This window comes from Odontesthes bonariensis, chromosome 8 (genome assembly GCF_027942865.1).
Source record: "Odontesthes bonariensis isolate fOdoBon6 chromosome 8, fOdoBon6.hap1, whole genome shotgun sequence".
In the NCBI taxonomy this organism is placed as follows: Eukaryota; Metazoa; Chordata; class Actinopteri; order Atheriniformes; family Atherinopsidae; genus Odontesthes; species Odontesthes bonariensis.
In genome coordinates, this window is record NC_134513.1 from 15,452,059 (window position 1) to 15,467,785 (window position 15,727).

The 15,727-nt window shown below is 42.4% G+C and overlaps 1 protein-coding gene across 1 annotated transcript in view; it reads left to right on the forward strand.

Moving 5' to 3' along the window:
* Positions 1–429: 429 nt before the first annotated feature.
* usp6nl (USP6 N-terminal like) overlaps positions 430–15,727 on the forward strand; it is a 93,477-nt gene continuing 78,179 nt past the window's right edge. Inside the window, exons 1-2 of the mRNA XM_075471894.1 lie at positions 430–672; positions 12,727–12,833. Coding sequence (XP_075328009.1) covers positions 12,830–12,833 — 4 coding nt within the window. The 5' untranslated portion in view covers positions 430–672; positions 12,727–12,829. The remainder of the gene's footprint in view (positions 673–12,726; positions 12,834–15,727) is intronic.

Below are 15,727 nucleotides of genomic sequence, written 5' to 3' on the forward strand. Positions count from 1 at the left end.
ACCAGACTACATGTATGTGTTTGACAGTTTGAATTCTTCAAAAATATCAGTGCATAAATTTTTAATTTCTAAGTTATGTCAGGTGTGATTTATTTATTTCTTAACTGCAGGACTTTTCAAAATGGTTGAAAAGCTTGATTGGAATTTTCATTTATTTAGTTTAAAGATTGAAATTTAGCCATAACCTTTGGGTTTAAATTGCCTTAAAAACAGCATATTATTAGAAGTGGGAGCAGAATGACATCACGCACCCTTTAACGTCACGTTAGATTGCACTGTGTAACTCAGGTGAAACGAACTTGTAAAGATGGGTTGAATAAAAGCGGAAAAACGTGCAAACTGGGGCGAGGGGGTTCATGTTTTTTGAGGCATTCTGAGAATGTGCTTGGTGTTGGCACATTTGCGGTAGTGAGTTGACCGGGTGGTTTGTGTGTGTGAGAAGTGTTGCAGGTTGGACTGCACCGCAGCGGCAGCATCCAGCCGGTGAGATCAGATCAGCCCGGCGGGCGGCGCATTGCTACCTGGCTGGGAATCCTGTACGGCTTTTCCCCACACAGAGTTTGAGAAGTGCTTTGGACTTCCTGGTACGGGACCATGGGCATTGTCTGCTCCAGTTTGGCCGGGGATGTACCAGAGATGTGAACGAAGAGGACCCGTCGAGTTGCGAGCAAGGTGAGCTTTTCGCGAGTTGTTGGCTAATGTTGGAGCGGTAGGGAACTTGTCGAGCTCCTGAAATGCATCTGTCAGTGCAGACGGTAGCGTTGCTGCGGGGCTGAATGACGGTAGCTCAGTGACGGTTGCTTTTCAAAGTGAAATGGAACATGGCGCTGGGGCTTTTGGGGACTTTGTTGGACGTCCTTTTTTTTTTATTCGGCTTGTTTTACGCATCCGAGAGTGGGTAAATGGTGTTTTATCATTAAAACTTTGAGCTTATTTGTATTCACCGAGGCCTACCTAGCCAAATCCTTCGCAGTTGAGCCGAGTCAAAGGAACACACTTCCGGTTCTGTCCTACAAAATAAAACCAAGAATTACTACGTTACTTTCATCGCTATCATCTTTTCCCATTTTTTTAGGTAATTATAAACAGGGTTAGGGTAGTATAAGTGGCATTCGATAAATTAGCACCATCATTCATAGTACCGCTTGTATTGATGTTTTGAGTGTTAATTTAGTTTCTTGTTGAACATATTTTAGCTTTGTAAATGTAGAAAAACAATGAAGAGCAGTCACAATAAATTACAAAATGTTAGATGATTATTAATAATGAATAAAAAAACAACAACTCTTAAACAAAAGAGCAAGATTTCTCTCACGCTTAACCATGCCCTTTTCGGACCACAGCTAGGATTTTCTTGTGGATATCAAAACGCTTTAATTCCGGTTTTAGTTCTGCTCATTATTGCTGTCTTGATGCTGCTGAACCCCCGAGGCTGCCTCCCGCAACGGAATCAATGCGGACGGAGCACCAACCACAGCTTTCCGTTGGCAGCCCTCAAGCTCCTGATTGGTTGATGGAGCCTGTCACTCATTTTGATGAGCTCAGAGCTGCTGCCTTTACAGCGTTGAAATAAAATTAAGGAGCTCAGTTGTTTACTCGGCAAAACGATTACATAAACGTTGGGGTTTGTACGGGGGTTTTGGCAGTATTGTGCTTTGTAAAGTTTGCTACTATGATATATTTTTTTATCTCACGAGAAAGGGGATTGAGTTACCTTTTGCAGCGAGGTACGTCAAGTTATTCGGAATAGAAAAAACGTACCATAAGCTAGTGTTGGACACGTTCTCAATCGTGCCGTAACTGAAATGGAAAGGTTGTGGTGGAAAACACATCGGAGTTAGTGTAAATTCATAGCAGGCGTATGTATTCTCCCAGAATTATTTCCGTCTTATTTGGAAAACAATGGTAAGAACCCGTAACGTGAATGCTGCCATCTTGACAGTTGTGTGCCTCTCAATCCCTCCTATCCCACTTCAGGATAATGCGGCTTAACGCTGTCAGGAGCTTTACAATTTGAAAACAGAGGGCATATATAGAAGATTGTACGAGTCAAAGTCAAATGTATTTATGTATAGCATTTAAAAGCAACCGCTCGTTAGCCAAAGTGCTGTGCATTGAAAAAAACTGACATAAAAGACAAAAACTTTAAACAAACATTCAAAATAAAAGCAATGAAATTGTGGGAATACAATTAAAAAAGAATGTAACTTTTAAAGCCAAGAAATAGAAGTGTGTTTTAAGACAGAATGAAAAACATTCAGTGTTGAATGTGCTTTATAACTTTTGCCCAATGTGCAGAGGCAGTTGGTACCATTATTCTGGGGCTGCAACAGCAAAGGTCCGGGTTTTATCTGCAACTGATCAGAAGATCCGAGAGGAGGCACATAGGATCCTAAGAAGTCAGAAAGATGGAAAGAAGCTATCCCATTAAGGGCCTTATTTGTCAACAATAAAACTTTAAAGTCAGTCCTAAAACCAACAGGGAACCAGTGAAAGGAAGCAAATACCAGCAAGATGTGCTCACACTGAACGTATTTGTGTAAACAGACGAGTTGCAGCATTCTGGACCAAAGGGAGGCCTAGTTAACACCAATATACAGAACAGTACAATCATCCAGCTGGGATGCAATAAAAGCATCGATAAGCCTTTGAAAAATCATTAAACAATATAAAAAGGCTTAACATTAGATCGCCTCCTCAGTTTAAACAAAATAATTTTTGATCTTTTGAGTTTATCTCTTTCTCAAATTTAAAATTGTGTCTTAATATCGCACTCAAGGCCACTCCAGATCCAAATTCGAAGCACCGCAGGCTGGGTCCAAAAGTCGGCATTTCAATTTTGTCCCTGTTCAAACTCGAGAAGTTTGAGGCCATCCGAGGTTTTGTTTCTGAGAAACACTCTTTTAACAAAGGCAAATGAGTATTTCAGCATACCTGGAATGAGATAACGAATTTTCTAACGATGGAACCGAGGAGGAGCATGTAAAGGGAAAATCACGATGAACTACTGTGATTTAAACAGTTTAAAGACCCGAAATATTGTGAGATTCGGTCCTCCTGTTGGACTGGAGTGTTAATTAAAGTGGAGGCTGAATAAATTCCCAGTATCGGATTAAACGACACAATCCGGCTTTTTTGTGATTGTTTTCATCCTCAGGGAATGACTTGAAATCCGTTTCATGGTGGTTTTCCCACCGTGTACAGAGCTATACCTTTTTAGTCTTCCAAACCTGTCTGCGATGAAATGAACTGCATGCCTGGATGTGTCGGGGTCTGACTATTTGCTTTATCAGCTTATATTTAGAGCCATTGTGTCACTGCCGCGCTGCTACGTTGCATTTCTGGGATCAGCCCTTTCCCAGCTCTGATGAAAATAGAGATAGAAGGCAGAAAGTGGGATCAACATTCCAGTGAAAGGCAAGTCGCGCTACCACAGGGCTACCACCAGTTCTACAGTTACTGCTTGTAAAGTAGCTGTTAAAACAATAAGCACACAGTTAAAAGGCAGAGAGATTCAACACTGTGGACAAAAAGACCCTTTTACAAGTATTTCTGTTGTGACTATTTGGGTTGGAGCACAGCTCAAACATTTGTGCCTGTGCACGTATTAAAAAAAAAAAAAATAGGCATTCAAATACTTGTTTCATCCAGATAAAACCCACATAGTGTCACACATGTGGGACTCCATGCAGAATTTTGGAACAGTTAGGAATTCCGCCTCTTCTCTTATTTAATGCATCTCTAAAACATCCACTTTTTACTGGGAAGTATATTTATGCGCTCATCCGAGGTGCACATTTAGTCATATTTGAGATTTGGAATCGACCAACTGAGATGAGAACGGATAGAAATGACTAGAATCCCAGACGATTGTTTTAACTGTAATAACTGTAATGCTTTTTTTTTGTTGTTGTTGTTCTTTTGAACCTGTCGGGGCTTTGACCTCAAACGTCACTGACCCCCCCCCCTCATAAAACCTCACAAAACTTTCAGAGAGATCAGAAGTCAGAGAGCATCGTTTGCACAGATGGTGGAGTTTCTCCCGCTTACAGATGGTCTGTAAAAGTCCCCTGCTCCAGCATTTTTAGGTTAAAGGTCTTCTGAGTCTCATTGCCACTCTGCTGCAGGTACATATTTTCAGCACTTGACCTTTTTCACACAAAAGCTCCTGCTGACTTTTATACTGTGTGGCATTTTATAGACCTACTATAAACACAAGGCTTCCTGCGAATAATAGTTAACTGTATTTTTTTCCCCATTATTTGCCTGTAAGTGCCGAATTAGACTTACCGTTTTACATTTATTTAGCTTTCAATCGTTTGTTTTTTCTAATCGAGAGTCAAAAAATGTAGATGATGAACTAATTCACTAGTTATTGCGCCATTGGTTCTGTAAAAGCTGTAAAATGTGCCTCTGCAGGGGCTCAGTGTTTGTTGTAGGCCCATTTTTGACCAAATACTAGCGTAAAGTCAGCACCAGCTTTAGTTTGTTTTAGCTTAAGAACCTTCTAAGATCCAGTTTCTCCCCCCCCCCCCCGGCACATTTGCCCCAGCACAAGCTGCTGTCTGAACCTTGTTTGACTTTATTATTAATTTCTGTGGAGGACCAGATACAGCAGACAGTCGATCCCGGTTGTCTTCTCACCACACTGCAGTGTTTCTCGGTTTCCCTGCAACACAATAACACAATACAGTCTATCCTTTGTGACTCTTATCATTGCTGCAACACCGTAAAAACATAAAACGGCATTTAAATTGAGAGCAACGATGACTTCCTTTTATTACAACGATACTTCGACTTCACGTCCACTTCGTAGCTCTGTTTTTATGTGTTGTGGGTCCTGCACCTGCCCACTTGTGCAACGGGCCAATCCTGACAGACTCTCGGAAGGTCTGTCTTCCTTGCTTTTAGTTTCAATGATTAGATTTAACATTGAGACATACAGAAAGAGTACAGCACAGAGTGCAGTTGTTGTTCTTTCTTAAAAAAGGAAGAAAAGAAAAGGAGGAGACCTCTGACCAATCACAATAGGCAGCTGTTTTTTTCACGTTGGCCAGTACCTGTTAAGTCCGTGAAAGCATATCACATTTCAAAGGTCGGTTAACAGAGAAGGATGGCTGAAAGAAACTTGTCTGATAAGTTGTTACTGCCATCGTTACGGCACAATTGGTTTCGACTTATAAATACCTTTTATTGTATTTTTATTTAGGCTTTTACAGCCAGTTTGTGGCTGTGGAGAATGCAGACATCAGCATTTTAGTTAAAATTAGCGCCACTGTCGGTTAATGAATTAACAGCATTAAAAGTCTCCATTCCACCTCACTCAACAGTCCACCTTCCCTCTGTCTCATATTTACATTGGAACAATCCTCCGAATAATTCTTTGAATACACTTAAAATATCCTTTTCTTTTTTTGAAGTGAAACGCTGGATTGGTCTACACAGTCCACATTAAAGATAATGCTAATCATTAAGGTATTGTTTTTACTGCTGTACCGATGATAGTCCCCTCTGTTATTACAAGGCTGAGAGTTCAGCGTTATGTCTGACGTGTTCAGTTTTAGTCCGTCTTCTTGGTCACGCTAATTTCAGACCCAGTCCTTGACCAGTTTTTCTGACAACAGCCATTTTTTAAGACTTTGGACATAAGAAGAGGTTTAACATCAGGCACTGGCTCCAAAATCAACATTTCAGGACCCTTTTAACCTCCAACAACTTTCGAATTTTACCCATTCGGGTATCCAGCGGCTATTTTGACGTGTATTAATCCAGCCGTCCCTTCCACATCGCATAAAGAAAATGAAACGCCTGATCCCGAAAAATGTCCCGAGGCTGCAGTTGGACACAGCTGTTGGACCTGTGGCTCAGTGACGGGAGAGGAAATGGAAAAAGCTCGCAGTCGTCAGGGTCAACAACCACAAATTAGTTCATCTCCTTCTCCTGTTCTCTTTCTGTCTGTGGAATGGCGTCTGCAAAGCCTGAATAAATCTGTGCGTGTGTTTTCCTGTTGAAAGGGCAGGTTATTCGCCAGGTCGTGGCACGGCCTCCAAAACTTGTTACATAGCAACAAAGCTTTTACTTGGTATCTGTCTTTCAGCCTCATACAGCACGTCTCTTTGTTGCGTTTGGGATTTTCTGACTTATCTTAACTCTGTTTCTTGCTTTGTGGGTGCGATTGAACAAACAGCCACTGAAGTTCCTGAAAAAGGGGGGGAAAAAAACCCACCAGGCTACATTTCAAGGTTTAGAAGCTATTTATCTGGATTCTATTTAAATTCTCGTTTTGCTTTTCTGATTCCATCTTTCTTTGCATCATGTCCATGTGGCAGACGATGATAATGACAGTAGAAAATGTATCAAAAGTAAAAAAAAAACAACAAAACAACTTTATTAGAAATTGAAAGAAAAAAAAAAGTAATAGTTTGAGAGCCATTGGTGGTGCTGTTTTTTGTTATTCAAAAGCGCCCAATACAGTGGGTTACTTCTTATCAGTGCTTATTCAGACACTAGTGTGTGGTTTCAAAATGATTTTTGCATCCACATCGCATCCTGCGAATATGCGGGAAAAGTTTCAGTACCTCGATCACCTATGTTAGCCAGAAACGGGGTCACGGTGAAGCCACTTTTAACATTAGTCGTCCAAAACCCCAAAGATATTAAAGAAGATATTCATTATCAGAATTTGTCAGTTTAAATGAAATTTTTAAAAGGATGATTGTGGAAGCTGTGTTTCCCTCTTTTGGCTTTTGTACGATATCTCTCTTTCGTGCGATGTCCGTGCGAGAGCAGCTCGACCTCTCGGCTGACACATTTATTCACGTCGTCCCTGACAATTTGGGACGGTGAACATCGAGCTGCCACTCAGATTAGTTTAGCTTCAAGAGCTGGCTGGTCTGCCTCTGTCCACAGTGCCTTTTTAAAGTTAATTCCTTAACATGTTATATTATAGCTCACCTGTTCAGTCCATGCAAGAGGCTCTAAAACCACACACGCATCGAGCAGCACTCATGCTCTCATTTAGGGGTTATTAAGACAGAAAATTGGATTGAAAAGGTTGGGAAGACTTTTTTTTTTTTTTGGCTCTTGATGTACGCAGGTTCTGTGTAAGTGCTGGTCAGCTGTAATTTGATAAGGATTTCAAAATGCAGCGCAGCAGAACTCGACTGACTCGGTAAGGCAGGCAGCTCACCCGGAAACCAGATGTAGACAACGTACACACACATACGTGTGGATTTCAGGATTTCTGCATTCCCTCACGTCCAGGCCTTGGCACCGAGCTGCGGCTGCTGCCCGTCTTTATTTGCTGCTGATCTCTGTTGGCACAGTCCGCCGCGCTGCCTTTAAATGCCCCGGCTTCAGAGCGGCAACGCACACCACCAGATGCTGACTCTCCTGCTGGCCCTGTGTGTGTTGGATAGAGGGGAAGAGGAAAAACTGCAGTAGCTACCCGACCCTGCATCGGATGCAGCAAATCTGGTGTTCAGCAAACACAGCCGATACGGAGGTTACAAAGGCAGCCGGCTGCTTGTTCTCTGTTGTGACTCCGATGTCAGTTTGGACTGTTATGTCAGTGAGTAGTGAGTCACTTCAGAGAACTCTGGCCTGTGTGGTTACTCTTTAACGCATCATAACATCGGTTTCACATCCGTCAGAGCTGCCAGCCTGCTGAGTTTACAACCCAACAAAAGAGGTCTTGTTTCCCGTGTAGTGTTGTGGTCTGAATGCGGTTTATAAATGTTAAACCTCCGTCCCAGCTGTAAGTTTAACCACACTGGGTTTTGAATCTTGTTAGTTTGCTTCTCAATAAAAGCTCGGTGGCGGCTATGGTGGTGCTGGAAAGTTTATAAGTCGTATTTCTTCCAAGTGAATTACTTTCTGGTGTAATTCAAAGATATTTGACTGTATCGGAGTTAGCTTGATGTTTGTGTTGGAGCAGAAATTTCCAATTCTGATGCTCCCCCTGGGCTCTGTTCCCTCAGGGATAAGGGGCCCATTTGTTATTTTTTTTGTTTGGGAATCAAGGAGTAGTTTTCAGCCTGGTTGTTGGCGGGCCATTTGGCTGGTTAGATGACCGCGACTCCTCGATCCTCAAAAGAAAAGGGCTCCTATCGTAACTGTAAAGCCTGAAGAACAGAGGGACCTGATCAACATCGTTCAAGGCAACCTGGCCAAGATTTTACACGTGTTTTTCAGATTCTTATTCTAGAAAACAGGCTTCTTTTCTCTAAACATCATACTATTTTTTTATTTGTAAACCCAAAAGTTCCGGTTTGGACCATTTTCACACGTGCACGTGCTGCTTATCCAACCGTCTTCCCAGCATCAACTCATGTATGAGAGCTGATAATAGTTGCTTCTTATCGATGTTACTTTCCACTTGTTCGTCAGTGTGCAGTGACCACGTGTTTGATTAGCTCTGTTCAAAGCTCTGCTTCACTCTTGCTAACTGGCTGATGTCGCAGCTCGTGCCAGAGGTGAACATATGGTGGACCTAATCCCAGGTCACAACCTCGACGCTAAGACTGTCCACCTGGAACCCTCTGAGATCTAACTTCCTGTCTGTAGCTGACAATGCAAAGACAGGCTGGCTAAAGACAAGAGTTTTGTGGAGATTTTGTTTGCACAGATGCAGTTGGTGGGGCTGCTAAAACGGATGGAAAGCTGATATTAAATCAAATTATAATGGTGGCATAAACTGAATGCACGGCGGTGGCTGTGGCTCGGGAAGAAGAGCAGTCGTCTGCCAATTGGAAGGTTGGTGGCTCAACTCCCAGCTTCCCTGGAACACATGTCGACGTGTCCTTGGGCAAGACCCTGAACCCCAAGTTGCCTGCCGACGCGTCCGTAGGCGTGTGAATGTATGTAATTCAGAAAAAGAAAAGCACTGTGTACCCAGTCAAATTAAAAGCTGTATGAGTGTGTGTGAATGTGCTTTGGGTGGTCAACTCAACCTAAAGTCCATTTACCTTTAAACAATGGCAACTAAAGTGTTCATTCTGGTTATTTGTACGAGTAGTAATTTACTGAAGTTGAATAATTGTGACCTGACGACAATAAACTTGGTACTTTTTTTGTGTGTGTCGAAGGCATAAAGGGATTATTTTGATGGAAGTAAATGTGTAAACGTGTAATACAAATGAGCAGAAATTCATTCTTAGTGCTTTAATGATTTAACTCTACAATGCAGTACAACAAATGTTTGTGTTTCGATGTGAACTAAATTAGAGGAAACAAAAAGATAATATTTGTTGAAATCATTCAAACCTATGAACCTGAACTGAGATGAGTATTAATGCCATTTTTCGGCATTTTCCGATGATTTTAAAAACCAAATGATTAATCATTTGACATAAAGTTTATTTTCTTTGAGTACCAACTTGTTTCATTTGGCCACTTAAAAGAATGCAACCCCAAGCAAGCCACCGCTATGTAGAACTATCATAACTCAGTGGTAAAGTAACTTTGGAGGAAGACGGAGATGATGATGCCCATAAGGTAGTATCAGCTCTCTTTCCGTCTTTTGTTTGAATGAATCTCTGCTCAGTTTGCTGCTCTGCTGCTTATTTGTCATTCCCTCTGCTGCTGAAGCATTCTGCTGACCTGTGCTGCTTTTCCTTGCTGCCCGGGAGGATATTGGATCCCCCACATCTGCAGTACTCGTGCTCATGGCAACATGGAAGGGGGGCTACATCACCTGCATCATTTCCCCCCACCACCCCCCTCCACCACTCTGCAGAGTGATCAAATTACCCCCATCATTACCGCATACTACCATTAGATTACGCTAATTTCGTCCCGATCGATTTGGATGGACAGATGCTTAGGCGCACACACAAACACGCACAGTGAAGCCAAAGCTGTTCATTTACCCGTTCTGTACCCAGCCATTTCTGTCCTACTGAAACCGTTTATTAACAGATCTCCATCCTTAGTCAACCATCTGTGTACGTATTCAAAGCAGCGTTCGTCCATTTCATTGCCACCTGGAGGCATCGGGGTGGTTTACGAATGCGGTTTAACGACCCTCTTGATTAGCCTTCTATTTTTGGAGGGTATTGTTTTTCCATGCAATTCCAAAATGGAGATGATGGCACTGGTATTTCAGATTCTGAAGTTGAGCATCAAAGACCAAAGAGTGGTGTCGTGAAAGCTTTATATGACAAATGTATGACTCAGTGGGGTTACATGGCACTGAAAGGATCGGATAATTGGCTAAATTACAATAAGACTTAGTTATTAAGTGCATGTAGACACCTTATTCTGACAAGAAATTGGATCGGATCGGATTACTCGCGATCGGATTAAGACATAACTCGGTTGAAAGTCAAATTAAACGTGTTTGCAGACGGGTGAAGCACGTGGTGAATTAGACTTTGCGTTCTGCGCGTGCTCGAGATTTTTTTCCCGTGGTCGTGAACCAGAAGTCGGAAGAGACGATATTACTGTTGTTTTCGCCGACAGAAAGAAACAAACACCGCGATGGAGAATGCGCCGTTGTGCATCGTGTTTGTGCAATAAGCAGCTCATCACAAACGAAACGTAGAGGGACGTACCTTCATCTGGCTCTTCATTCGCCATTTTCTCGAATGCCTGAGTTTGATTCGATTCATTCACCGCCATATATCTCATTCTCATTGTAATTTAGCCAATTATCCGATCCTTTCAGTGCCATGTAACCCCACTGACTGTTACACCGGATCAATAATACAGGTCCACTTCTGAAGCCAAACAGGATTTAGTTTGCACTGATATTAAAAAATAAATAGTTTGACTTGTTTGGCATTTTCTGTTTGATGCACCTAATTAGTATTTGACAATCAAAAGCTGCATCGTGACTGCTGGGATTTTTTTTTCCTCAATGACTTTTCAAAGCTCACAAGGCCAATCGCATTTAATTTTGTTGAGCACAAAAAAGATTGAAGTCATCTTGTCAGTTTCAAGACAAAGTCAAATGCGATAAAAAACCAGAACACACCAGATAAATGTCGGCCACTGCCATCGCTTGATGTTATCCTCCCAGTTGACAAGCTGAATGCCTGCTGATATGGATGTTAGGCTGATATATCTGTGCATCCCCACCCAGAATGGCCCTGATAAGGAGGAGGTACTTTTCTGACTGGTTGAGGATTCCCAGCACTTTATTTCTGCTTTCTTCTATGTCATCTCATATTTGATGTCTGCAATAGCTCATAACATGTTTATTTGAAGGTGCAGGAAAAGTTGTTACCGTATTTTTTTCCACTACATTTAAATATGTTTAAGACATTCAAGCCCAATTCAATCACCTGAGGAGACACAGAACACACCAGAAACTCTGAAGGTTAAGTAGGGGTGAAGGAGGAAATGGAGCCCCTATTAATATATATTTCGCATGCACTAAGACGCAAATAAAAACATCAGCAATGTGACGGAAACATATTTCGAGTTAATACAGCTGAGGTGGGCTTCCTAGTCAATTCTGTTTGAAGGAGGCTCAATCGGGCTCAATCGTCCTTGTCAGCTCTCTGGATTGTGGACTGTCAGGGAGGAGCAACACACTTCTGTGGATTTAATTTGCCTAATCTACCCTTTTATATAAGACTTAAAGCTGCAGTCTGCAAGATTTGTTGTTGTCATACGTAAAGTCCTACTTTTTGGCATTTTAAGAGTTTACATGATCTATCAGAACGCTTGAAGTTGAAAACGGTGACCTCCGTAGTCGCAAAATGCAAGAAATGCTTATTTTTTAACCGAAAAATAAAAAGTTATTCAACTTCCTGTCCCGCCCCATCAAAACACATGAGAACTCGTGCACGTCTACGTGCACACCAGATGCGCCCACACGACTCCTCATTCATCAACTCACCTGTCATTTGCGATCATGGAAGACACAGCAAGTAGACTAGCCCGTAATGAAGTTCAATAGTCTAGATAAATAAGCGTGGGGACGAGCCTACCTTGTATCGCGCGTGCACAATCGGTGATTGACAGGCAGCAGAGCCCAGCTCGTAACCTGATTGGTTACCTTTTACCGGTCCGGTCTGCAATTTTGTAAACAAACCTGCTGGCTTTGGAGGGACCTAGCGGGACATATAGGGGACCTAGAGAACTCATTTTTTTTTGTATTGGGGTATTTAATGTACTACTTTCAGAATCCCCAGACAGTTCCAGGCATTATGCTTGAAAAAGAGTTGCAGACTGCAGCTTTAATTGCAATCTTGAGTCCGAATTTGAATCTTTTCACTCCTTTTTTAAAAGCCTTGGGCCATTTGAGTTCTGGGTGATGTTTTTCACCATGCACATTTTTAATAAGACTTTAGGGACTTTTTTGGTTGGACTTTGGTTGTATTTCCAGTTTCTCATATCCTTTTTTTCTTTTTTTTGTCTCACTCATCTCATGGTTAGTTTCCTGGTGTACCACAGGAATAGTTGTTACTGTAAAGTACAAGTGGTGTACTTATAATAATGAATAAACACACCTCAGCACAGCCCTGCAGGATGAGCACTTCCTTTCTCATTGTACTGTACTTCACTGCTGCGTCTGTATACCGTACATCAGGCGAGCTCAGCGGACACACCTGAGGAGCAGGTAGTCAGAGGAGTTATGTTCCTAATTGACCTGAGTAAAAGCTGTTGAAATCGTTTTGTTTTCTTTCGGAAAAAGTCTGTCACTTTGAGTTCCCAAAGTTTCTGCCCACGTTCACCCGATTTTGATGGTTTTATGTTTTTCTTTGGTGTCCTCTTCAGGTCATGAGTGCCTCTAGGAAACACCCAGTGGAGAATAACCTCACCTGTCCAAAGCCCCGCCCTACCCGGGCCTTGTCCTGCTCCCGACTCCTGGACTCCCACCATGAGTAAGTGTAACTTGTTCATTTATTGAAACCTTCTGCCTGCTTTCTTGTCACGATAAGCACTGGAGGGAATTTTCTGCTAGCGTGTCTTCATGTCTCTTCATAGGAAATATTAACATAACCGGGATTCAGACTTGAAAGGACTACCTATGGTGTTGATAATAAAATAAAACGGCTCAATTATCGGTCTTCCTTCTTGTTTGGTGGAATCAACAGCAGTGTTTGACTTTTCTAAACCTCGAAAACTGGCCGGTCGCTTGAGGCCAAATCATTTCTACGGCGTCGATTAAAAGTACGGGCGACCGCATCCTGGGAAATTTTGCATACGTTCAAAACTGGCCTGCTTCATCTGCACCTTGAACCTCCTCCCCGAGGATGGCAGAAGCATATGGCAAAGTGGAGTACCGCCACCCTAACTGCCTCATCCCTCATTAATCACACCGCAAAGCTTGACGTGAGGGTGACTCTAGCAGGATGAGCACTCCGTCAGCTCCATCTGTAGTCTATACATTTATATATGTGTGTGTGTGTGTGTACAGCTATCGGCTCGCGTCCTGCGCCGCTGTGTTTCACTTTGACTGCAATGGCATGGCCTCGCATGTCAGCTCAGTGTGAGTCATCCAGAGAGATCAGAGTGAAGTATGTTCTGTTATATGTGTCATATGCTCATACATATGAATGTGACCTCACACACACTCTGCGCCAGAAGAGCTGATCATTTTGTGTGTGTTCTGTGGAACGCGAGCCAAGCTGATGCGCACGAACAGGGTTTCCCTAAGGTAATGAATGTCATTGCGGGGCGATTATATGCGAAATAATATTCATAAGGACTGAAATTACCGGCATGAAAAAGCTTTGTGGACTAAATGTTTTTTGTCACTTACCAGGGCTTAAAATGAGCAATAGGAAAATTGATATTGACAAGAAAATATGGCTGATTACTAGAAGTCAGCATTAAAAGTCAAAATACAGAATTGGTGTGTGGAAAAAAACCCAAACAAAACCACATGATTCAACAGCTTGCAGAACCATTTAAAAGTAATAACTTGAAATGATCGGTTTTACTATGACATTCTCAGTGTCTCGCAACGTTGTGGAGGAACTTGGGCCCACTCCTCTTTCCAACTTGGCTTCAGTTCATTGAGGTTTGCAGCATCAGTTCATGCACAGCTCTCTAAAGGCCCCACCACAGCTTGTCAATCAGGATGAGGTCTGGACTTTGACTGGACCACTTTGACTATATTCAGTCATTCTGTTGTAGATTTGCTGCTGTGTTTGGGGATCATTGTCCTGTTTCATGACCCCAAGCTTCGGCTGTCAGACACATGACCTCACATTTTACTGTAGAATACTTTGGTATACAGAGGAGTTCATGGTCGGTATTGGAATAAGGTGCTGTGCATTATGACCAAATGTTCCAGACGTCCTGGGGTTTGTTCAGATCCAACTTTAGAGAGAAGAGGCTTTCTCCTGCAACCCTTCCAAACAAGCCATCCTTGTTCAGTCTTTTTCTAATTGTAGTGTCATGAACTTTAGCATTTAACATGCCAGCCGAGGCCTGCAGAGTCTCAGATGTAGCTCTTTGTTCTTGTCAGTTTGTCTGTGCACTGCACGGCCTGACCTTGGCCTTAACTTGCTGGGACGTCCACTCCCGGGAAGAATTTCAGTCGTCTCCGACGTTTTCCTCTTGTGAATAATCTTTCTCACTGCAGACTGTCGACGATGTGGGAGAATGTTGCATAAATGTCGCCGCTTTATTCAGCAAGGGTAAAGCCCCCTGATATGTGGCATGAGGTAAACGTAAAAGTTTTATGAAGTCACAGTTATGTGTAATATGAATATGACACGGTTGGAGTTTAACTTTGTAACAACACTCAAAGGTAGATTATATCTAAGACAGCATCTAGCACACATCTCAGTATTTTATTGAATTCAATCAATATATGACTCGATATCAACTGAAACACATGGGAAACAGGAGGCCAGAAAGTTTTTTTTTTTTTTTTTTCTTTTTCCACAGATTTATTGACTCTTTGATATCAGGCCACTGCATTCTTCAGATTCACCTAAGCAGGCCCTCTTATTTTCCTGGCCAGCAGTTCACTTTACAGATAAGGATTGACTGGAGTCGGCATCTCCTCCTGCCAGCAGTGTTAACTCGCTCTGTTCCTCTTCAGTGTTTCTCTGTGCAGAGCTGTGAGGCTGTGTATCCGTATACCAGGGGGCTGGGACTGGGTTACCAGGGAAACCCGGCTCTTATTAAGCGTTTACTGGAAGGCGATTGGATTAGGCAGACGCTGCTGAAGGGGAGTGCTGAGAGGTTTAACCCGATTACTGTCTTTTTTTTTTTTCCTTCTTTGCACACTGCCAACCAAACACAAACAGGTGTGTGTGTGTGTGCTTGTTGACCTGATGGGTGGAAATGGAAATGCAGTGATTTATGGTTTATGTTTATTTTGTGTAGGACTGCAACCCAAAGGCTTCCATTCTCTCCTACATGAGATCAATCGCGAAACTCTCTCACCTTCAACCGGAATGACAAGTTGTCGTTCAGGAAATTCATTTGAAAAGCAAAGGAACTCGGTCTTTACAAGTTTTTAAAAAGCGTAAACACCAGACTTTTATTATGCAAGTCTCTCTGTTCAGTTTATCAAAACGGGCTTGAAAACATGAGGAAACGCACCCAAATTACAAGGTTTGTGAGGGTTCTGTTGTCCTAATGTGATCTGATTGTGCTTTGTAAGCAGCAGGCGCTCTTTGAAAGAGGCTTTTATGCTTTCATTATTTATACCAACCTTTGATAGACTCATACTCTCGCCTGGAGATTGTTGACAATGTTGATATCCTGAGCTAATTACCTTAATTACCCCCCCAGAACACACACACACAACCAACTC